At 42.5% G+C, this 24,542-nt stretch overlaps 1 protein-coding gene across 1 annotated transcript; it reads left to right on the top strand.

The window, feature by feature from the left end:
* Nucleotides 1-1,272: 1,272 nt before the first annotated feature.
* On the top strand, nucleotides 1,273-18,839 carry SGO1 (shugoshin 1). Its single transcript, XM_061425487.1, has 8 exons — nucleotides 1,273-1,506; nucleotides 2,918-3,070; nucleotides 3,152-3,345; nucleotides 7,283-7,377; nucleotides 9,009-9,064; nucleotides 9,577-10,338; nucleotides 17,852-18,044; nucleotides 18,267-18,839. The coding sequence occupies exons 1-8, from the start codon at nucleotides 1,356-1,358 to the stop codon at nucleotides 18,367-18,369; spliced, it is 1,707 nt and encodes a 568-aa protein (XP_061281471.1). The 5' UTR covers nucleotides 1,273-1,355; the 3' UTR covers nucleotides 18,370-18,839.
* Nucleotides 18,840-24,542: the final 5,703 nt, after the last annotated feature.

Here is a 24,542-nt window from a genome sequence, read left to right as displayed (position 1 = left end):
ATAGAAAAGAGTGGCTTCAGTATTTTTTCCAAGCAAAAGGGAAACGCAGAAGGCTAGCGCCTCAAGAATTGTGCCCTCCACTCTCAAGAATAGGGAGAGGTTTTTATATTCTCATGAAGGCCCTGCCTTTTTTTTTTTTTTTTTTGCAAAGTTTCAAAACGCCACAGTTAGCATCAGGCAACTCAGCAACTGCGACTGGTGTCCCTAAAATTATAGGCCCATTACCTTCTTTCTGAAATACAGAATGCTACAAGAGAGTTGGACACTACTGAGCGGCTGAACTGAACTGACAAGAGAGTACAGGGGGAGAAGAAGGCCAGGTGCAGAGTATAATCTACATAGAGTCAAAGAATAACCCACTTTGTCAAGGATGGGTCCAGCTACAAATGTTTGTTAGTAGTAACAGCTGAAGAAACAAGCAACATCGTTTAATTCTTGGCTTGTACGTGCCAGAGGCCCTTCACTCATTTCTGGTTTTGCTGTAACTGTGGACCTGAAAAATACTTAGAAGAATTGACAGGCCTGGGTGACCAATAGGACAAGGAAAAGCTCCTGCTGCTGCTACTGCTAAGTCACTTCAGTCGTGTCCGACTCTGTGCGACCCCAGAGACGGCAGCCCACCAGGCTCCTCCGTCCATGGGATTTTCCAGGCAGGAGTACTGGAGTGGAGTGCCATTGCCTTCTCCGACGGAAAAGCTAAGGGATGATAAATAATCAGGAAGATTTTCCCAGGCTTCTGGGCAGGTAACTCAATAGACACTACTGTCATTTTCTGAGAGGCAAAGATAAAGAACCTGGACCTGAATATTTCAGATGTCTGCAACCTCCCTAACAAAATCCAGTTTCTCCAAAAGCTCCTCTCTGTTTCGGCTTGCATATCCCTTTAACTGAAGCTTCCCTGGTGGCTCAGAGGTAAGGAATCCGCCTGCAATGCGGGAGCCCTGGGTCCGATCCCTAGGTCGGGAAGATCCCTGGAGAAAGGAACGACCTACCCACTCCAGTACTCTGGCCTGCAGAACCCCACCCCTTTAACTGCTTCAGCCGGCAAACCACCAAGAAGACTCTTCTCGCCAGAGGGAGCCCTTGCGCACGACCTCGAAGACCGGCGCTGGGCGCAGTAAACCGGAAGCTTTTCACTCCCTAAAGTCCCCGCCCCTCAAGGTGTCATGGTGGCTCCGTCCCCTAATCCCCACAGCGGGAGGCCGAAAAGCGCCAGACCACAGACTCCGCCCCGCGGGAAACGGCCGCGGCCGCGCGAAGGCGCAGTCCCCGCGAGATCGCGTCAGTCGACACCGCCCAGGGGGCGGGGCTTCGCCTATGCCGGGAGGGCTGCCGCGTCACGTGACCGTCAGCCAATGGACGCGCGCGGCGGAGAGTTTGAACGCGGACGGCGGCGCAACCCGGAGTCTGAGGCTGGGGTCCCGGAGGTCCCGGCTTGCGCGGCTGTGCCTTCCCGCGGAGCCTGGTGTGAGCAGAGCAGCAGCTGCGGCGGAAGCCGTGGCCCAGGTACCGTTCTGGGCGTCCCGCGCGAGGCGGGTCTGCGGGCCTCACGCCTTCCCGCCCCGGCTGCCTTCTCCAGGGAGGGCGCCGCGGCTTTCCGGGCCCAGGGTCGTCGTGCCGCGCCCCCCGCCGCGGGGTCTCCCGGTCCTTCTAGTTCGGCGGCCAGAAGCTCGGACCTGGGGCCGGCCCTGCTGGCGCCGCTCTCCGAGTTCCTCCTGTTCAGTAGGGCCTGAACCTCCCGCCCCCCGGAGATCGGGAGGTGAAGCGTTCGCGGGATTTGAAGCCCAGGCTCGAGCGGAAGAGCCCGCAGGCCGGCAGCCTGACCTGGTGGCGTCCTTCGCTTTGGCTGCTTCTCCTTCTGGAGAAGCCGCACTGGCCGGTCCTCCCGGCCACCCAGCGGCAGGGGCGACGGGTGGAGAGCTCCCGCCCTGGTTCTTTGGATTCCAGATCCCTAAACCCGAGTCCAGTGCGGCCCTGTCCTGACTTCTCCAGCCCTGCTGGCCGCCACACCCCCTGTTAAGACCGTCGGCCCAGGCGGGAAGGAGACTTCTGACGGGGCTCATCTCCTTATTAATTTTAAGTTGACTTAATGTACGAACGAAAGTTTTTAAGAAAGACTGCTTTTAAAATAACTAAGCCAACTGGCTTAGTTGCCTAATTTGTGTGGCTCGCAGACATCTCCAGGTTTGAACTAAAGAAGCTTCCTTGTGGTAGATAGTATGTTTTATACATCCCACTTGAAGTCAGCGCTTTAAAAATAGTAGTTGTCCTGGCTGGCCTGGAAGCATCCCAGTATATGTATCTGTATTGGCAGAAAGAAAATATTTAAGTGAAATCTACAGTATCTATATTTAAGAGCCCAGAGGAAAATAAGAAACGCCTGGAGAAAATACTCAAGAAAATGTAAGGTTCAGGAAAACATTTGACAAACTCAGAGGAAATGAAGACATGCTTTGTAGTGAAAACTTATGTATATAGATTGCCATAGGAAATGAGAATTTTTTTTTGTAATTTTAAGATCTGCAAAGTACAATGTAGGGCAAAGGTGTTCATGCACAGTAGTCTGTATTTAGTAGCAAAATACTGATGCCATCATAGTGCCTAGTGTATAGTAAGTAACAAATAGTAAGTATTTGTTACAGAATTAATAAGTGGCATATTACAGAGTCTTTGGGTTGGAAATCTTATTGATTAAACCTTTCCTATAAAGTACCTAAGGAGGATAAAATTATGCCACAGACATTAGTGTAATTTAAAAGCTGCAAAATATAGGTTATTACCAGATTAGCTATCTACTTTGGGCTGATTCTGCAGTTACCAAGGGTCTAATCATTTTTTATGGACAGCCTGTTTTCAATTTTGTTTTATATTTGATACCACCTCTTCAAAAATTAAATGATTTCTATTATTTTTAAAGTCCTAGAGCAGAAGATGGCCAAGGAAAGATGCCTCAAAAAGTCTTTTCAAGATAGTCTTGAAGACATAAAGAAACAAATAAAAGAGAAAAGGAGTAAAAATTTAACAGAGGTTAAACGAAAGTCTTTGATCATTGCGCCATGCCAAACAATCAGTAAGAGACTTTCAGTTTCCTATATATCACTTTTTAAGATTAGATTTAATTACTGATTTAAAAAAATTTATTTTCTTTTAGCCAACACTTCCAAAGTGCTAAACTATGAAGACAACAACAGAATGTTAGCCTTAGCTTTGGAAAATGAAAAGTCCAAACTGAAAGAAGCCCACGATGTCATCTTAAAGCTGCGGAGAGAGTGTTACCTCCTCAGCTACCAACTGTACACACTGAAAAATAAACTTACGTCACAACAGACAGAAGAACCTGCTCAGGTATTTTCATCGGGAAGGCTGGATTTCTTAGGAAGAAAATGTTAAAGCCTTAAATTATCAATTTAGATCAATTGTTTTTTTTAAATTAATTATACTGATAGCTCTGTTATTAGTGAGCTGGTCAGAACGTCTTTTCTCAGTGCTGTGGCCCCGTAGTTGTGTGTGGCCAGTTAAGAATGCTTCAAGAATACTGGTAATACTCCTATATAACTTCCGAAAGACTGTAGCAAGACCAGGTATAAAAGAAATAGTTGAGTCTCTTGCATGGCCAGACCCTCTGAATGGTCAGCAAACTGAGGCAAAGGGAGGGCAAGTAAGCTGAAGGGCTGGAAGTGGTGGTGGAAGCAGAGTGGTGCAGAAGTTTTAATCAGTGCTGTTAATCCAACTTTTCTATGTAGTTTTGCTACACCAGTGGGGTTAATGTAAGGACTGCCTTAATTGGGGAGATGAGAAGTAGTTAAGTGCTTTATGGAGAATCCTTTTTACCTACTAGTTGGCTAAGTTAGGACAGTTCAGTTCAGTCACTCAGTCATATCCAGCTCTGCAACACCATGAGCCTCAGCACGCCAGGCCTCCCTGTCCGTCACCAACTGCCAGAGTCTACCCAAACCCATGTCCATTGAGTCAGTGATGCCATCCAACCATCTCATCCTCTGTCATCCCCTTCTCCTCCCACCTTCAATCTTTCCCAGCATCAGGGTCTTTTCCAATGAGTCAGCTCTTCGCATCAGGTGGCCAGAGTATGGGAGTTTCAGCTTCAGCATCAGTCCCTCCAAAGAATATTCAGGACTGATTTCCTTCAGGACAACTATACATTAACTGCCAAACAGGAAATATCTTGAACATTTTGCTGTCAGCTTTTTAATCTGATTCTTTTTGTGTCCAGGGGTGTATAGAAAGGCCAGCCAAAGCAACACATGGAGAAAGTTTGGTTTAGGATCTTCTCTGGGTCAGTCTCCTCTCATTTCCTAAAGGCCACTGCCAGGGAAGCTCCATGGGGCAGAGAAAGAAGTCAGGTGGAAACACTTAGGTGTCTTGTCTGTTTGCCATACCAGTGAAGACAGCTGTGCTGGCACCTAGGGCAGCAGAAGCCGGAGCCTAGTGCTTAGGGTCGGGGGTGGGCTCAAGAAAGGAGTTAAGTCCTTTCTCCACCTAGAGGAGGCGTCAGTGAAAGAGTTCTTGCCTCCCTGCAACTAAGGTGATTGCGTATCTCTTCTGCGTATAATACATAGAATGTATACACACACATGCAATATGTATTGTAGTGTGATAGAGAATTACCTATAAAGATTAGATTGTTTTTTCTTTTTAACCTTCATGTAAGGGTTAGATTATTTAAAAACAAAACAAAACTTTTTTCCCTCAAAATGTAATCTTTCCTAAGTTTTTTCTTTGGTCAACTAGTGAGGCAAAACATTTCTCCAAAGACATTTGATTCTTCCTCTTCCCTTTTCAGATTTTTGCTGAAACCACACAGAATAGTGTCAAGTGAATATTCAATAAGATAATCACAAAAACGGGTGAAAAAATTCTTTTATTACAGACCTTTTGACATTGATCAATGAATTTTTAGTATTAAAAGATAGTGTTAAGTTGCTAGGTGAGAGTATTAGCATTTAAAACATGGGTTTGTTTTCTGCCACACGTTTGATGTGTCGCTTGCTCTCAACCATCATTGTGTACTTGTGCGTCCTTGTTTATCAAGTCAATTTGTAGTGATAGAGAAGCTTAAAATGCTTTAATGGGAATGTTTTTATTTCTTGCCTACCAACAATTATCTTGCCTTTTAAGGATTAATTAGAAAGTACTAATAGCGTTTCTTACATTTTATGATGGATCTTGTAAAATTTTATATCTCTCTGTAGTTAAATATCCGCCTTTATTTACCTTCAGTAATACTAGCTTTAGAACATTAGCTGTGTTGATAATCAACTTAAAACTTTTATTAACAGGATTAAGTTTCCAGTTTTATTTCTGATGAACAGTTTCAACCTATTCATTATAATGTCTGTATATTGTTTGTCCATCACATTTCATAAAACAACTGCACTGAATTGGAATGACTTTTAAGGAATCAGACTGGGCCTCTTGTTTCCCTGACACACATCTATTTATACACATCTGCCTAGGTCTCCGCTGTCTCTCCTTTTCCTTCTGGTGCCATTGGCTGAAGTGTCTGCTCCTATCCAAGGCCAGTCCCTCCCTGTGTGATCTGATTCTCTTGTTTTCTTCTCCTCTGGGACTTTGCTCCTGAAAGTTTGCACTCTCATCCAGCATTTATCTCCCTCTACCCAATTGTTCCAGTTATGTACAAATGTGCTTTAGTATCTCTCTCACCTTAAGAGGAAAAGAAAATAAATAGAACCTCTCCTGATCTCATTCTGCTGTCTCCTCATTTCTCTGCTTCCATTCACAGGAGAACTTTTCCAAAGAGAACAGAGCACTTACTGTCTTCCCTTCCTCAGCTTCCATTCACATTTGAATTCTGTGTCAGACTTTGATCCCCACCATTCTATTATCACTGTATATCTGGGTCACCAAAACCTCTGTGTTACCAAAGTCAGTAACTTTGGTCACTTTTCTTTCTTGTTGGCCTTGAAGTACTACTATGGTACAGGGATGACTTTGTTGGAAGTACTTTGATCTTAGCTTTCTTACCATCATAATCTCCTTGTTTACCTTTCTGACTATGCCATGTGCGTCTCTCTTGCTGGCTTCTTCTTTACTCCTAAACATCAGTTGTCCTAGACCCACTGTATCCCTTCCCACAGCTTTAAATACTGTCTGCCTGCTGGTGACTTCCAAGTGTGTAGCTCAAGATCTACACACACACAGTTATTACTTGATATATTCACTTAAGTATTATAAAGAATCTCAAACATACTTTGTACAAAGTATAAACTCTACTTTTTCCCCCTCCCAAAGATCCTGTGGACTTGTGCCTCCCTCTATAAGTCTTGCTCGGCTTAATAAGGCAGCCCAGCTGCTTGGCCAAGTCAGAACCACAAGAAGCTTCCCTCTTGCTCACTGTCCCTACCTCCACCCCTATTCAATGCGAGCACACTTTGTTACCCCAAAACCTTCTAGGCCAAACCTTCACAGCTGTAGGATTCAGTCCAAGTGGGCGTGTCTTGCTTGATTGACATGACGACTCCCAGCTGCTGTGCCTTTGGCTCTTTTCAGTCCCTGTGTCACATGGTGGTCTGCTTGATCTTTTTAAAACTTAGATCATTTTACTTCCCTGCTTAATATTTAAATGACTTCCCGGTGTGTGTCACGGGCCCCCCAAACCCCATCCAGAGCCAACCAGCTGGGGCCAGAAGAGCAGGCCTCGCAGAGTGTCTTGTCGGGGGGCCTCCCTTTAGGTGGGCAACTGCCTTGGGGTCCATGCCCAACCTGTGTCACCCACAAAGAGACTGGTCTTTTTCTGGAAAAAAAAAAAAAAAAGTCAAACTCATGGCCCTCAGGCCCTGCATCATCTGGCTTCTGCCCACCTCCTGGTCTTTCCTGTGACTGTTCCAGCCCCAGTGGCCTTCTTTCCTAAACACAGCAAGGGTTTTCCTACATCATGACTTTTGTATTTTCTGTTCCCAGTGCTTCTCCTTCAAGTGGCTGGCTCTTTGCATTTCTTCAGATTTCAGATGAAAGTCATCCCACCTAAAAGCCCTCCAGACATCAGTTACTCTGCCATTTCACCCTGAGTAAATATTTCCTCCATTGCATTTATGACTACTAGCTTTTTTACCTTTTCTCTCCCTATGCTAGACTGTAAGCTTTAAGAGGGTAGTACTTTGTTTTCTAGTTTTGGATTCAGTTCCTAGAACAGTCCCTGGGACCATAGCAGACTATCAGTAAGTATCTATTGTTGAGTAAATGAATGCTTCGTTGTGAATATTTTGGTTGTACCAGTGTTTTCTTTGTTTCAATACATTAACAGAACCTAGAATTATGTCCCTCTGGAATGGACTCCAAAAGTGGAATGGACTCCAGTAGTGACGACAACTCCAGAGATGTATTTGTGAAGCATTTACCGTTAGTATCGAATTCATTATTATCAATACCAATAAATATTTAACTGTGATCCATTTGTGAAAGGAAATCAGCATCATACTGAGTCACGTATTTGAAGACTGGTACTCTCTCAAGAATGTATTTAAGAAAATTTTGATATGTTGAAATTCTGTCCTATATAGCCACACCAAAGCTTTCTTCTATTTAGTTACTTTTTGACGTCTAGGGATAAGAAGCTTCTCTTGAAGCTTCATTTGTATTTTTCTTGTATCATGTTTTTATTCTAAGAATTGGACATTCGAATGTTGGTTATTTTGCCAGTAACACAAATAGTCTGGTTTAGAAAAGAAATCTAATAAACTACCATATTTAACAAATTGTCACACTGACTCGCTTGTCCAGTTGGTTCTGAAATATCATCAGACCTCATATACTCCTTCTCTTGAATTAGGGTACTTTATTTGTTTGCTTATGAATTACTGAAATAAGATTAGATTAGTCAAATGCACAGATCTCAATTACAGAGTGCAGTGAGTTGGACTAATATATACACCTGTGAACTGAAACCTGGGTTAAAGTACAGAGCATTGCCATTGCTCTGGCCAGGATTTCTCAGCTGAGCACTGCTGACTGTTTGGACTGGATCATTCTTTGTTGTGGGCGTGGTCCTAAGCACTGTGGGGCATTTAGCAGCATCCTCGGCCTCTACCCACCAAATGCCAACAGCAACCGCCTCTAATAGCTGTAAGGACCAAAGGTGTGTCTAGACATTGCAGACGTTCTGAGGCCCCAGGGGAACGGGCAGGTTAAGTGTCCCCAGGTGAGAGCTCCGTCATAAACCATCCCTTCGTGTCCCTTTGGAGTTTGTGCCTTTGTGCCCCTCTCCTTGTGGAAGTAATCACTAATGTGATTTCTGTCCCCATATTAATTTTAATCATGAGTAGTTTTTAAACTGTTGAATATTAAAGATCTGATGCAATATTTATGTGATGGCCAAAAAGTAAGATGAGGTAATTGAGTTTTTATAAGATTTCTAAAATTTTATTGACTGGTTGCTATTACTCTATTTCCACAACTTGTGCTTAAGTTTTGATGTCTAGAGGGGTAAATTTTGTAAGAAAAAAAAAGAATAAAATTAGAATGAGATGGCCATATTAAAGCATAAAAATGGAAATTTCTTATTTCATGAACCAAAGGGACAAAATTTTTTAAAGAAAATGAACAGTGTGAATTCAGAGGAGTCAGTAGGTAAATGTCACAAAAGTATGTTGTACCAAAGAAAATCACAGCTTGGCTAATGATACAGTAGGCTCCAGAAGAGGCATCTAACTGAATTTCTTTTAATGTAGTTTATACATCAATCTGATTGGCTATTTCTCCAGTTAAATAAAATGATGAGTTAGGGAAAGTGTTCAGGAGAAACTGTTCAGTTTGATGTGCTCCTCCTAGGGGGAGTTGAATATCAGTCATAACAAATCTGCTTCCATGTCATCATCATCAGTGTTTTTTGGTTTCCTTTGATACAGAACAGATATACTGATACAGAATGGAATTATGAAATGTTACTAAAAGGAAAAAACTTTGTAGAAAGTCTTAAATTCTTTTCTTGCATAAATGTTTTAAGTTTTTATTTTTTATTGGTACTTTCTAAGGCAAGTGCGTGAGGGTGCTGACTGTCCAGGACACGAAGAATCATTCCACGGAGAAGGTAATCCCAGTGAATCTAAAAATACCGCGAAGGCATGATGAGATCTTTGAGAACAAGTAGCAATTAAATTTCTCTAATTTTTGTTTTTTTACCTTTTAAGATCTGCTCATCTGGTATTCTGCTCAAAGCAAATATCTGTCTATTTTACACAGAATCACAAAAGAGTTTTAAAATCCATCCATTTTTATTTTTCCAAATCTGTAGTCAGAAACCTTGGTTACAACTGCGGCTGCAGTTTACTGAGCCTACGATGTGTTACACTCTGTTAGGCGCTTAACATACATTATCTTATCTTACTTAACCCTTGTAACAACCTTGGGCTATACAGGTATAGACAGTCAAAAGGAAGTAAATAGTAAGCTCCCCAGATTTTTATTTATTTAGAGTAAATGGAAAACTACAGAAAGAATTTTCATTAGTTCCATTTTTAACTTTGAATTCTAACATTCTTAATTTAAATTTCCATAAAGTGAACCTGTTTTTCTCATTTATTTTATTTTTTTAATTCTCAGAGCCAGTATCTACTATTTCTCAAGACAGACCAGGATTCGATTTGGATTCAAGTGAAGATAAGTCAACTGATATTGTCTTACCTAGAACTATATCTCTCCGTCGTGGTTTAAAGAAATACATTAACAGTCCATGTCAGATTAGTGCTGTGGATGATTTTGGAATCAGTCACTTGTCAGAGGACTCTTTGGAACTAGAAAGGATTAGATTTGTAGACCCGCCAATAAGCACACGGATACCTGAAAACGTAGAACAAAGTGTTTGTCGGTACAGCAGGAGTCAGATTTACTTATCCCCAAGGCTGGTTCACCCAGGACGATCTACCAAAACAAAGAAAGATGCTTATGACTATAAATCACAGCCAACTAAAAGCAAGCACAGAGGTGCCAAAGAACGAAAAGGAAAAGCGAAAGCTAACCAAAGGGGGAAATCAAGATCTGTATCAAAGTGTAAAGGGAGCAAAAGTGGGAATAAAACTCTCACCTCCTGTGACGCTTACAATTTTAATTCGGAAGAAGGTGTTCACCTTACTCCCTTCCGGCAAAAAGTGTGCAATGATGCTACAAGAGAGGAAGCCAACAATGAATCTGAAGTGAGCACCTGTGAATCAAGCTGTTCAGGAGATGATTCTGATGACCTCTATGTTCCCACATCCAAGTCCAGTCCAGATCTCAGCAGTGAATCAACGAGGAGTCCTGTCCCCAGGCCTCGGCCTAGACGAGCGCTGAGACATGGGGGCTCTGAGACAACGGAGACGCCTCCTGGTAAGTGATTTACTTGTTTGCCTGCACTCTTGATGTTTATGATAAATGATCACTCCTTGTACTTTCATACTAGCATTTACCATCTGCTTCTCTGGAGGAGGTTATAGACTTACCATCTGTCTCTTTGGGGAAAATTAAATAGTGGGGGACTGGGGGTGCAAACCACAGTGTGTAGCTTTGACATACTTTAAGCTAATTTAAATCCTCTTTAAGAACAAATAGGACTTGTCATGGAGAGAGAGTTTTTACTTTCAGTAAATGAAACCTTCCAAAGCAAGGAAAGTTGTGGAGTTAGGTTGAATTAAAATGCCTGTTATGCACTCCTCCAAAACATCCCCCTGAAAATGAAATCAAACTTAAATCCAGCGACCTGTAATTTTAATGACTTTGCTTTATCGTCAACTTGACAGGATCCAGAATTTAAAAGAATTTTCTATTTCGTGAAGGTGGCCTAATAAGACCAAGAAAACCTTTTCCTCAATTCCTTAGTAGTATTTTATAAGACATGTGTAAAACATCTAAAAACTGTGGCTTAGAAAATCTTGCTTTTATTGGTTAGATCAGAAAGTAGTCCAAATATTGACAATACAGCCTGCTGCTGCCCACAAAGATTCTCATCTGGGAACTGTATTAATAGTTAGTATGCGAACATAAACAGGCAAATTTTATCATTCTCAAAATTCTGTCAGGCTAGCTCATTGGATCCCCATAACAGCACTGTTCTCTGGTTGTTAGGATGGTGTTAGTCAATTATATCTGACTCTTTGTGACCCTGTGAATTGTAGCCCACCAGACTCCTCTGTCCGTGGGATTCTCCAGGCAAGAATACTGAAGTGGGCTGCCATTCCCTTCTCCAGGGGATCTTCCCAACCCAGGGATCGAACCCACGTCTCCTGCACTACAGGCAGATTCTTTACCAGCTCAGCCACCAGGGAAGCCCAGTTAGGTGGTACAGTTCAGTTCAGTTGCTCAGTGGTGTCCAGCTCTTTGTGACCCCATGGACTGTAGCACTCCAGGCCTCCCTGTTCATCACCAACTCCCAGAGTTTACTCAAACTCATGTCTATTGAGTCTGTGATGCCATCCAACTATCTCATCCTCTGTTGTCCCCTTCTCCGCCTTCAATCTTTCTCAGCATCAGGGTCTTTTCCAGTGAGTCAGGTCTTCGCATCAGGTGGCCAAAGTATTGGAGCTTCAGTTTCAGCCTCAGTCCTTCCAATGAAGATTCAGGGTTGATTTCCTTTAGGATGGACTGGTTGGATGTCCTTGCAGTCCAAGGGACTCTCAACAGTCTTCTACAATACCACAGTTCAAAAGCATCAATTCTGCACTCTGTTTTCCATCTCTCACATCCACACGTGACCACTGGAAGAACCATAGCCTCGACGAGACAGACCTTTGTTGGCAAAGTAATGTCTCTGCTTTTTAATATGCTGTCTAGGTTGGTCATAACTTTTCTTCCAAGGAGTAAGCGTCTTTTAATTTCATGGCTACAGTCACCATCTGCAGTGATTTTGGAGCCCCCAAAAATAAAGTCAGCCACTGTTTCCACTGTTTCCCCATTGCTACTGCTAAGTCACTTCAGTCGTGTCCGACCCTGTGCGACCCCATAGACGGCAGCCCATCAGGCTCCCCAGTCCTGGGGATTCTCCAGGCAAGAACATTGGAGTGGGTTGCCATTTCCTTCTCCAATGCATAAATGTGAAAAGTGAAAGTGAAGTCGCTCAGTCGTGTCTGACTCAAGCGACCCCATGGACTGCAGCCTACCAGGCTCCTCCATCCATGGGATTTTCTAGGCAAAAGTACTGGAGTGGGGTGCCATTGCCTTCTCTGGTTTCCCCATTGGTAGCATGCAAATATCTCTTTTAAGAAGTATGCTGTAATGATTTTAGAGTACATCAAACAAGATTGGCCAAATGTTGATAATTATTGAAGCTGGGTAAATGGGGCTCATACTGCCGTCTCCATCTTTGCACTTAGATTTTCATAAGTTTTTAAAGGAAAAAAGCACTAGTGTTGCTCAGAGTTTGGTCCCCAGACCTTCAGCATCACCTGGAAACTTCTTAGAAAAGCAGAATCGCATGCCATACCCTGCATCCTGAATCATATCTGTATCTTTTTAACAAATTTCCTGGAAGATTGATATACGGGTAAAAGTTTTAGAAGCTTTATTCCAGAACATAGCAACTGATCTGATGTTGTTCAACCATAGTTTCCAAACCAAAAGTTGGAATAATTAGCATAGTACAGTTTGTTTATGTAGAGACAAGAAAGGCAGAATATCTGAAACCCAGGTAGCCCTGAACAGTGGTTATTAAACATAAAATCATTTTACAGTTAAAGTTTAGTTTTTCCTGGGAAAGACTTTGCTTTTTAAAGCAATTTTAAGAGATTATCTGCCTTGTGTTCTTCCTGTGTGCTGGGTACCTGTCTCCCTATATAGATGTAGATCCAGGTAGAATAACTTGGGTGTTTCTGATAGGAAAAACTTTGGGTAACTTTTTAATCTTCCAGCTTTATTAGCACACGTGCATGCTCAGTCATGTTCAACTCTGTCCCCCCGTGGACTGTAACCCGCCAGTCTTCCCTGTCCTGGGATTCTCCAGGCAGGAATACTGGAGTGGGTTGCCGTTTACTCCTCCAGGGGATACCCAGGGATCGAACCCACATCTCCTACCTTGGCAGGTGGATTCTTTACTCCTAGCACCAGCTGGAAAGCTTTACTAGAGGGAACCCCGTTTCTCCTGGTTTACACAGAGACTATGACTTGGAATTCTCTTTTATTTAGTATTTGGTTGGCCAAAAAGTTCACTTGGGTTTTTCCGTTAACACTGTATGGAGAATAGAATGCACTTGAGTGGCTTTCTGAGACTGTAAGAAGTCAGTTGATGATAACCGTTAGAATTAAAAGCGATAGAGACCTGGATAATTCTAAAGAATAAGGTGTGACTAAGTGAAGTTGCATAGTTGAAACTAATTCATTGTGCCCCAGCTATCATGGAAGAATTTTCATTTTTTTTCTTTAAATTTTTTAAGAATTTTAAGTTTTAGTAAGCTTTTGTTTTAGTAAGTTCTTCACAGCCACAATAATTATTTCAGTGTTATACCGAGAGGAAAAGATGAACAAGTTTTTAAAAACCTGTATTATAAAATGCTGGATTTTGTGTACTTTTTTTTACTGAAAGATACTTGCTTTACAGTGTACTGGTTTCTGCCACACATCAGCATGAATCACCCACAGGTGTCCGCGTGTCCCCCTCACGTTCGCATCTCTCAGCCCACCCCACCCCACAGGTTGTGCAGAGCACGGGCGTGGCGCTCTGTCTACACGTGCTGATGTGTGTCTCCCTGCCGCTCTCAGCTCCTCCCACACCGCCCACAAGCCTGTTCTCTAGGTCTGTCTCCATCGCTGCCCCACAAATAAGTTCATCAGGACCACCCTTCTAGATTCCATACACGTGTGTCAGTATACAATATCTTTCTTACGTCACTCTGTACAGTAGGCTCTAAGTTCAACCACATCAAAACTGACTCAAATGTGTCCTATTTTAAGGCTGAGTAACTTTCAATGGTATCAGTCAGTTCAGTTCAGTTGTGTCCGACTCTTTGTAACCCCATGAATCGCAGCAGGCCAGGCCTCCCTGTCCATCACCAGCTCCCAGAGTTTACCCAAACCCATATCCATCGAGTCGGTGATGCCATCCAGCCATCTCATCCTCTGTTGTCCCCTTCTCCTCCTGCCCCCAATCCCTCCCAGCATGAGGGTCTTTTCCAATGAGTCAACTCATCACATGAGGTGGCCAAAGTATTGGAGTTGCAGCTTCAGCATCAGTCCTTCCAGTGAACACCCAGAATTGATCTCCTTTAGGATGGACTGGTTGGATCTCCTTGCAGTCCAAGGGACTCTCAACAGTCTTCTACAATACCACAGTTCAAAAGCGTCAGTTCTTCGGCGATCAGCTTTCTTTATAGTCCCAATTCTCACATCCATACATGACCACTGGAAAAACCATAGTCTTGACTAGACGGACCTTTGTTGGCAAAGTAATGTCTCTGCTTTTTAATATGCTGTCTAGGGTGGTCATAACTTTTCTTCCAAGGAATAAGCGTCTTTTAATTTCATGGCTGCAATAACCATCTGCAGTGATTTTGGAGCCCCAAAACATAAAGTCTGACACTGTTTCCACTGTTTCCCCATCTATTTCCCATGAAGTGATGGGACCAGATGCCATGATCTTCATTTTCTGAATGTTGAGCTTTTAAGCCAACTTTTTCACTCTCCTCCTTCACCTTCATCAAGAGGCTTTTTAGTTCCTCTTCACTTTCTGCCATAAGGGTGGTGTCATCTGCATATCTGAGGTTATTGATATTTCTCCCAGCAGTCTTGATTCCAGCTTGTGCTTCCTCCAGCCCAGTGTTTCTCATGATGTACTCTGTGTATAAGTTAAATAAGCAGGGTGACAATATACAGCCTTGACGTACTCCTTTTCCTATTTGGAACCAGTCTGTTATTCCATGTCCAGTTCTAACTGTTGCTTCCTGACCTGCATACAGGTTTCTCAAGAGACAGGTCAAATAGTCTGGTATTCCCATCTCTTTCAGAATTTTCCACGGTTTATTGTGATCCACACAAAGGCTTTGGCATAGTCAATAAAGCAGAAATAGATGCTTTTCTGGAACTCTCTTGCTTTTTCGATGATCCAGTAGATGTTGGCGATTTGATCTCTGGTTCCTCTGCCTTTTCTAAAACCAGCTTAAACATCTGGAAGTTTACGGGTCACGTATTGCTGAAGCCTGGCTTGGAGAATTTTGAGCATTACTTTACTAGCGTGTGAGATGACTGCAATTGTGCGGTAGTTTGAGCATTCTTTGGCATTGCCTTTCTTTGGGATTGGAATGAAAACTGACCTTTTCCAGTCCTGTGGCCACTGTTGAGTTTTCCAAATTTGCTGGCATATTGAGTGCAGCACTTTCACAGCATCATCATGTACCACAATTTCTGTATCCATTCATCTGTTGATGAACATCTAGGCTGCTTCCATGTCCCAGCTGTTGTAAAAAGTGCTGCAGTGAACATTGGGGTACATGCATCTCTTTCCCAATTATGGTTTTCTCAGGGTATAGCCCAGTAGTGGGATTGCTGGATCATATGGTAGTTCTAGTCCTAGTTTTTTAAGCAGACTCCGTACTGTTCTTTGTACGTGGCTGTATCAGTTTACATTCCCAGTGGTGTAAGAGGGTTCCCTTTTCTCCATATCTCTGCAAATTTATTGGTTGTAGATTTTTTAATGATGGCCTTTCTGACTGGTGTGAGGTGATACTGCATTCTAATAATGAGCAATGTCGAGCATCTTTTCATGTGTTTGTTGGCCATCTGTTTATGTCGTCTTTAGAGAAAACTCTGTTTAGGTCTTCTGTTTTTCTGGTATTGAGCTGTGTGAACTGCTTGTATATTTTGCAGATGAATCCTTTGTCAGTTTTGTTTGCAATTATTTTTTCTCATTCTGAGGGTTGTCTTTTAATCTTGTTTATCGTTTCCGTTGCTTTGCCCTTTGGAGGGCTTCCCAGGTAGCTCAGCTGGTAAAGAATCTGCCTGCAATTCAGGCGACCCTGGTTCAATTCCTGGGTCAGGAAGATCCCCTGGAGAAGGGATAGGCTACACCCTCCAGTATTCTTGGGCTTCCCTGCAGTACAGGAGACCTGGTTTGGGATGATCCCCTGGAGAAGGGAATGGTTACCCACTCCAGTATTCTGGCCTGGAGAACTCCATGGGGTCACAAAGAGTCAGGCACAACTGAGTGACTCACTTTGCTGTGCAAAAGCTTTTAAGTTTTATTAAGTCCCGTTTGTTTACTTTTGTTTTTATTTCCATTACTCTAGGAAGTGGGTCACAGAGGATCTTGCTGTGATGTATGTCAATGAATGTACTGCCTATATTTTCTTCTAAGAGCTTTATAGTTTCTGGCCTTATATTTAAATCTTTCATCTATTTTGAGTTTATTTTTTGTGTGTGGTATTAGAAGGGCTTCCCTGGTGGCTCAGACAAAAGAATCTGCCTGCAAGGGAAGAGACCTGGATTTGATCCTTGTGTCAGGGAGATCCTCTGGAGAAGGAAATGGCAATCCATTCCAGTATTCTCGCCTGGAGAATCCCATGGACAGATGGTATTAGAAAGTGTTCTAGTTTCATTCTTTCACGCGTAGCTGTCCAGTTTTCCCAGCACCACTTCAGTGAAGAGGCTGTCTTTTCTCTATTGTGTATTCTTGCCTCCTTTGTCAAAAAAAAGCTACCCATAGGTGCATAGGTTTGTCTGTGGGCTTTCTATCTTGTTCCATTGATTTATATTTCTTTTTTTGTGCCAGTACCATATTGGCTTGATGACTGTAGTTTTGTAGTATAGTCTGAAGTCAGGAAGGTTGATTCTTCCAGCTCCATTCTTCTTTCTCAAGATCGCTTTGGCTATTTGGGGACTTTTGTGTTTCCATATAAATTGTGAAATTTTTTGTTCTGTGAAAAATACAAATGGCAGTTTGATTAGGGATTGCATTGAATCTAATTACTTTGGGTAGTATAGTCATTTTTCAAAATATTGTTCTTCTAATCCGAGAACGTGGTGTATCTCTCCACTCGTCATCTCTGATCTCATGCATCAGTGTTTTAGTTGTTTGCATACAGGACTTCTGTCTCCTTAGGTAGGTTTATTCCTCGGTATTCTTTTTGTTGCAGTGGTGAATGGGATTGTCTCCTTAATTTCTCTTTCTGATTTTTCATTGTTAGTGGGTATGAATGCAAGGGATTTCTGTGCTGGTTTTGTATCCTGCAACTTTCTGTATTCATTGATTAGCTCTAGTAATTTTCTGGTGGAATCTTTAGGGTTTTCTGTGTATAGTAGCAAATAAGAGTTTAACTTCTTTTCTGATTTGGGTTTCTTTTATTTCCTTTTCCTCTCTGATTGCTATGGCCAGGACTTCCAAAAGTACGTTGAATAATCATGACGAGAATGGGCAGCCTGTCTCGTTCCCGATATTAAGAGGAAATGCTTTCAGTTTCTCACTGTTGAGAATAACGTTTACTGTGGGGTTGTTGTCTGTGGCCTTTATTGTGTTGAGGTATGTTCCTTCTAAGCCTGCTTTCTGGAGAGTTTTTTATCGTAAATAGGTTGCCATTTCCTCCTCCAGGGGCTCTTTTTTCCCCACCCAGGGATTGAACCTGCATCTCCTACATTACAGGAGCCCTGATCCTGTCAGAGTATTGTTGGATTCTGTTTGCTAGAATCTTGTTGAGGATTTTTGCATCTATGTTCATCAGTGATATTGGCCTGTGATTTTCTTTTTTTGTGTATCTTTGTCTGATTTTGGTGTCAGGGTAAGGGTGGCCTTGTAGAATGAGTTTGGGAGTTTTCCTTCCTCTGCAGATTTTGGATGCATCTAAGGTGTGTAATCACATGGCTTCAGTCCCTGTGTTTGTCTAATTTTTGGAAGCGTACTCAATAAAACTTGTTCTTGTTTTTGTAGGTGTACTACCTGAAGCTCCCCAGTCGCCTCATTTTAGCCTGAAGGATATCACTAATGTCCCTTTGTATCCTGTGATGAAAACCAGAAAGCTTTCTCTTTCTCCAAAAAAGAATGTAGAAAGCCCACCAGTGTCTTTACGTAAACGTAGGTGCACAGCCGCCGTCGTGAACTATAAGGAACCCACGCTCGCTTCGTAAGTATTTGGCTTGTGGGAATTCACTTTTAATGACACCCCTGGGAGAGTAAGGTTACAGAGCTTCATTAAAGGGTGAGCCTTATTTGAAATACACTGTTTTGATGAAAAACTGAAATGAGAATATTAACAATGGCATGATCTACAATAAACTTAAACTGAAGAGTAAGTTAGTATTGGGATGCTTATCCTCATGCTTAAGAGTTCTCTCTGCTCTTCCAGGAAACTGAGGAGAGGGGACCCTTTCACGGATTTGTGTTTCTTGAATTCGCCTATTTTCAAGCAGAAAAAAGATTCCAGACACTGTTCTAAAAAAAAAATGTGAAGCAAGTACAATGAAGCCTGTGTTAGATGCTATTGAAATTCATCCTGCACCCGCTTCTGTGGCGCCAAGAGGGAATCTATAAAAGTACTCGAATGGTTGAACTGTTGCCATAGAATATTCTCTTGACAAGTCTATAGATCATGAACATGTCTTCAAAACTGTACTTCAAAAGTGATGTGTCTTCCTAAACCTTTGATACACTTGGTTTATTTTCCTTCTAGCTTTAAGTAATTGGACTGAAGCACTATCGTAGTTTAGATTTTTTTATATTGCCAAAAACTTAATTGATGTATCTTATACCAACATTGGGAAATTAATCATGTTTCTCCAAATTAAGATGTTTTCGTTATAAGGCATCTTTTTTTCCCTTAAGTGGGTAGTACTATGACTGAATGAATTTTTGAAGACAGACTGAAGACCTTTTGAAACTCTTTGTACAGTGTTTGAATAAAACGAATCCTTGTCGTTCACAGTAGAGTATACACTGAGCTGCTTGTGGGTTCCTTATACCATCGCTGTATTTGATTTTTTCGGACAAAATGTGTTTGAGATCGTGATTAGAGAACTGGAGGTTGCTTAGGCTCAGGGACTGGGCAAGTGACTGCCTCTAAACCCACAATGCCACGTGCCCGTTGTTGAAAGTGATGCGTTAGCAAAATCACAGATTATTGCGTCACGGCCTGTCAGAATAGTTCCTTGTTTAGTCAAAAATGCCAGATGTTAAGTGTGTGAAAGCCAAGACCTTTTTTGTGCATTTGATCAAATTCCTAAGTCCATGGCCGAGGGACACTCCAGCGGCAGAAGTGAGGCGTGCTCAAACCTGAAGCCACGAATTCACTCGAGTCAGGGACTCAGGTGATGTGAAGCCAGCTTGCGACCCAGCCACCCTGGGACCCCAATGTGGAGAGTAGATGGCGGCCCGAGCTGGAGTGGGTCTGGCCTGGTTTAACTGCTCCAGCTGCCCGGGGAGGACCAGCTGGCTTGGGGTCTCTGCCTCTGCCTGTAGATCCTGGTGTGACTTCATTTTCTCAAGGTTCCTAATTAGAGAATAGAATCTACCTTTCTAAGAAAAAAGTAAATTCAATAAGAGTTCAGTTCTGAGAGTTTGAAGCCCATACTTTTATATACTTCTATAAATTTTGATTCGTGTTTAGAGAGCAATAAAGTTTGTATAAGACAGTGAGTTTGTTTTTTTCCAGTCTTTAAATACAGAGGTATCCTGTCTCTCCGGTCGTCTCTGTCTCAGCCGTCACGGCTCTCATCCTCCCTGGACGTTTCTCCCCCAAACCTTGGCTTTCCCCGTGGTCGTCGCTTCTGTCACAATGCCATCCTCACGTGTCTCTTCTCTTTCCTCTTCTCACGGGAGCCTCCCTGTCCTGGGAGCAGTGTCTGTGTCCCAGCTGCCTCTTCCAACCCTGACCTCAAGCTCTCTCCTGCACCTCCACGCCCACCTGCGCTCCTTGAGAGTCAGCCCAGACTTTCCTGCCCCTGATGGAATCATGGGTTCACATGCCCTACTCTCCCATCACAGTCTTACTTTTCCAGTTTGTTTATTCAGCTGCTGCCCTTCCACCTGCTGTTTGAATTCATTCAAACTCTAGGATGGCTGTCTTAGGATTCAGTACAATTTTTAAAGCTTAACTTCTCAGTCACAGCTGCTGCATTGCAAGTGCTCAGGAGCCACAAGTCTAGAGGTTACCACGCTGGGGACCACGCAGACGCAGTCCACTCCGGTCACTCCAGAAGGTCCTGCCGGGCTGATGGCTCTTCTAGGCTAGCAGTGTGCAGCCTGCAGGTCCAAGTATAACTTGTTTCTGTCTTAGTAATAATGCATTCAGTGAAAAAGAATCTGTTTTGTAAAGTGTATTTTTCTTTAAATCAAAAAATAATGTTTTAACACAGTCTGCTTTTGCATGGTCTGCCAGGTAAAGATGCTTTTTTGTCTTTAAATCAAAAACGTACTGTTGATTTATTTTATCCCTTAAGCTTGCAAAGTCTAAAATATTTACTCTCAAGCCCTTTACCCCAAAAGCTTGCCAAGTCCTGCTCTTCGCCATTGACTGCCTTTACTGTTTATCACTTTATGGATCTTTCTCTACTGACGCTTTTGATCTACCTTTATCCTCACCTTCCCTTCATCTCCAAACTCGATTATTCTGAATTTGGTTTACTTTACTTCTGGCTGGGTCTCCGTTGCCGCACGCGGACCTTCTCTGCGGTTTCTCTGCTCGGGTGTGGTGCGCGGGTGTTCACAGCAGCGGCCCCTCTCACTGCCGAGCACAGGCTCTTGGTGTGCGGGCCTCGGCAGTCGCAGCACACCGGCTCAGTGTTGGCGGCTCGCTGGCTCTAGGGCCCGTGGGCTCCAGTGGTGGTGGGACACAGGCTTAGTTGCTCCTCGGCATGCGGAACCTTCCTGGACCAGGGGTCGAACCTGTATCCCCTGCATTGGCAGGCGGGTTCTTATCCACTGCATCACCAGGGAAATCCTGTACTTCTATAGTTTCTGTTTTTTACTATTTCTTTATTCTTGTTGTAGTGTTTATCTGTAGACTATTAAAACTGCTTTGTATTTTAACATTTTTAGATGAATGTTATGTTGTATACATCTTTTAATAATAACTTTTTACTCAGCACTGTTTTTAGACTTGTCCATGTTGACAGATGTAACTTATTTTGCTTGGTGTACAAAATTTTATTATATAAACCAGACTTCCTCTTCTTTTCAGAAATAATTGGCTTCCACTTTGTCATTATTATAAATTAGTGCTTCACTGAATATTCTGTGTTCTCATATGTATAAATAAGTTTCCAGGGAGTTAGTACCTAAGAGTAGGGTTGCTCTTCTCCTGATAAAACGAGTATGTCATTTTCCAAACAACAATTTTTTAAAATTTAAATATGTGTGTACTCTTTGTAGTATACTTGATTTACAATGTTTCGTTCGTTTCTGGTAAGTACACAGCAAAGTCATCCACTTATATATAGCCTATAGTGGAGACTCTTCTCAAGGGTTATTGTAAAGCACTGACTCGACGTCCCTGTGCTACACCGTAGGTCCTTGTTTATTCCATATACAGTGCGTGTCTGTTGGTCTCAAACTTATCCTCCGTCCCTCACCTTTCCCTTTTAGTCCGTAAGTTTGTTTTCTTTGAGCCTATTTCTGTTTTGTAAATAAGCTCACTTGTGCCACTTTTTAAATATTTACTTATTTGGCTGTCCCAGGTCTTGGCTGCAGCACACAGGACCTCCTCCTAACAGACTTTTCAGTCGCAGCACGTAAGACCCTGTTCCCCGATCAGGGATCAGACCCAGGCCGCCTGCGTTGGGAGCATGGAGTCTTGGCCACTGGACCACAGGGGGAGCCCCGTGTCGTTTTCTGGATCCCACGTGCAAGTGGCGTCGTGTGGTGTCTGTGCTGCTCTGTCTGACCCCCTGAGCACGGTCATCTCTAGGTCCATCCATGTTGCTGCAGGTGGCACCCTTTTGCTCTTTTACAGCTGAGTGAGAACTGTAAGATACTGTTTTTGAAGTACAAGTTGTTTTCCTAGGTAGGTTTATTCCTAGGTATGCTATTCTTTTTTATATAGTTGTAAATTAGATGGTCCCCTTAATTTCTTTCTGATAATTTGTTGTTTATAGAAATATAACAGATTTCTAATATGTTAATTTTTGTATCCTGCAACTTTACCAAGTTCATTGATGAGCTATAGTAGTTCTCTCATGGCACGTTAGGCGTTCTTTGTTTAATATCATGGCGTCTGCAAACAGTGACAGTCTTCTTCCTTTTGCAGTTGGATTCTTTCTTTTTCCCCCTGGTTGCTTCGCCTCAGGCTTCCTAAACTACATTAAATACAAGTGGCAAGAGGACTTCCCTGATGGTCCAGCGCTAAGACTGTTCCCAGTGTAGGGGACAAGCCCTGGCCAGTGAAGTTCCACATGCCAGCTGGTGCAGCCCCCAAAACAGTGGCAAGAGTGGGCATCCTTGCTTCTGATATTGGAGAGAAGGCTTTCAACTCTTAACATTTGAGTACGTAAGTGGCTGTGACTGTCATATATGGCCTCTGGTATGTTGAGGTAGGTTCCCTCTATGCCCACTTTCTGGAGAGTTTCTATCATAAATGGGTGTTGGATTTTGTCAAATGCTTTTTCTGTGTTTTTTGTTTGTGAGTGAAACAGCTGGTCATGTTCAGGGGATTCTTTGACATGTAATTCATTGCTTTTCCCTTGCTGCTTTTAGCACCTTATCTGTATTTTTAGTTCTTACCGTTTTGATTACAATGTGTCTTGGTGTGTTCCTTTTCGGTTTGTCCTGTATCAGACTCTGCACTCCTGGATTTGGTTCACTATTTCCTTTCCCAGGTTAGGAAAGTTTTCATTTTTCAGTTACTCTCTCTTCAAATGTTTTCTCCACGTTTTGATGAGAAATTTTTGACATACTCCTTTCCTGATTTGGAACCAGTTTGTTGTTCCATGTCTGGTTGTAACTGTTGCTTCCTGACCTGCATACAGGTTTCACAGAAGGGCAGGTAAGTTACCCCGGTATTCCCATCTTTTGAAGAATTTTCCATAGTTTGTTGTGATCTACACAGTCAATGGCTTTGATGTAATAAATAAAGCAGATGTTTTTATGGAACTCTCTTGCTTTTTTGATGATGCAACGGATGTTGACAATTTGATTTCTGGTTCCTCTGCCTTTTATAAATCCAGCTTGAACATCTAGAAGTTGACAGTTCACGTATTGATGAAGCCTGGCTTGGAGAATTTCGAGATTAATTTACTAGCATGTGAGATGAGTGCAATTGTGCGGTAGTATGAACATTCTTTGAGATAGTCATTCCAATAGAATGGAATGAAAATTGACCTTTTCTAGTCCTGTGGCCACTGCTGAGTTTTCCAAATTTGCTGGCATATTGAGTGCAGCACTTTCACAGCATCATCTTTCAGGATTTGAAATAGCTCAACTGGAATTCCATCACCTCCACTAGCTTTGTTTGTAGTGATGCTTCCTAAGGCATAGCCAAAGATAAGTAAATTACAAAAGAAAAAAAACATAAAGATCTCCTGTAAGCCCTCCCAAGAATAGAGTCTGTTTCCCCCAGCCTTGTGGAACTCTTGCAATCAAGACCTGCTGCTCTTCAAAACCAAATGCTCTGGGGGCTCGTCTTCCTAGTGCCAGAGCCCCAGACTGGGAACCTGACGTGGGGCTCAGAACTCTCAGTCCTGTGGGAGAGCTTCTGTGATAGAATTATTCTCTAGTCTGTGGGTCACCCACCCAGGGCATGTCAGATTTGATTGTCTCACGAGACAGGTGTGCCTTTTTGTGGTTCCTTCTTTATGTCTTTAGCTGTCGAAGCTGCTACCTTGAGGTTCCAGTCTTGTTCTTTGAGGTTATTCTGCAGATAGGTGTGATCGTGGCCTGCTTGTGACGGGTGAGCTCGGGGCCTTTCTCCTCCACCATCTTGGCCACTGTCCCTAATAGCAGTTTATAAGTTCCAGGCTCCCCCACCCGTGATCACTTGGTATTACTGAGCTTTTAAAGTAGCCACGCCAGTGAATGTGACACAGTTTCTTCCTAATTACTTATGAGATTTTCTTTCACTGAGTTCATCACTTGAGACAACTCGAGTGTCAGTGGTCATTCTCACCGCTTCTGTGCGTTGCTTATGCAACTGAAAGCTGCCTCCTGTTCTACTGGAGTGTCTTTTCCTTGATAAATAGTATGGGCTCTTTAATAGTCTAGGTTCTGTTCCTTGTCTTTATTTACATGGGTTATAACACTCTCTCCTCAGTTTTTATCTGTTTTTTTTTAACTTGATAAAAAAGATGTTTAGGTTTTAATTTCTTCAGTTTCACTACTTTGTGTAACACAAAGTATTTGTTCATTTCATCTAAGTTATCAAATACATGGGAATGATGTTTATAATAACCTCCTTATCCTTTTAACATCTTGCGTGAAAGAGCTCTAATTTTCCCTCTTTCATTCCTGATATTGGTAATAATTCGTAATTTTTCTTTTACGCACTGTGTTAGCTCCATCTCACAAATCTGAAGTGTTGTATTTTCACTTTCATTTAGTTCAGTATATGCTCTAATTTTGTTTGTGACTTTTGGTCATTTTTTTGTGCTTCATTTTGGGTATCTTCTATTGCTGCATCTTTAAGTTTACTTGTATT

The sequence above is a fragment of the Bos javanicus genome, chromosome 1 (assembly GCF_032452875.1).
Source record: "Bos javanicus breed banteng chromosome 1, ARS-OSU_banteng_1.0, whole genome shotgun sequence".
Lineage (NCBI taxonomy): Eukaryota > Metazoa > Chordata > Mammalia > Artiodactyla > Bovidae > Bos > Bos javanicus.
This window is presented reverse-complemented; position numbering and strand designations above follow the sequence as displayed.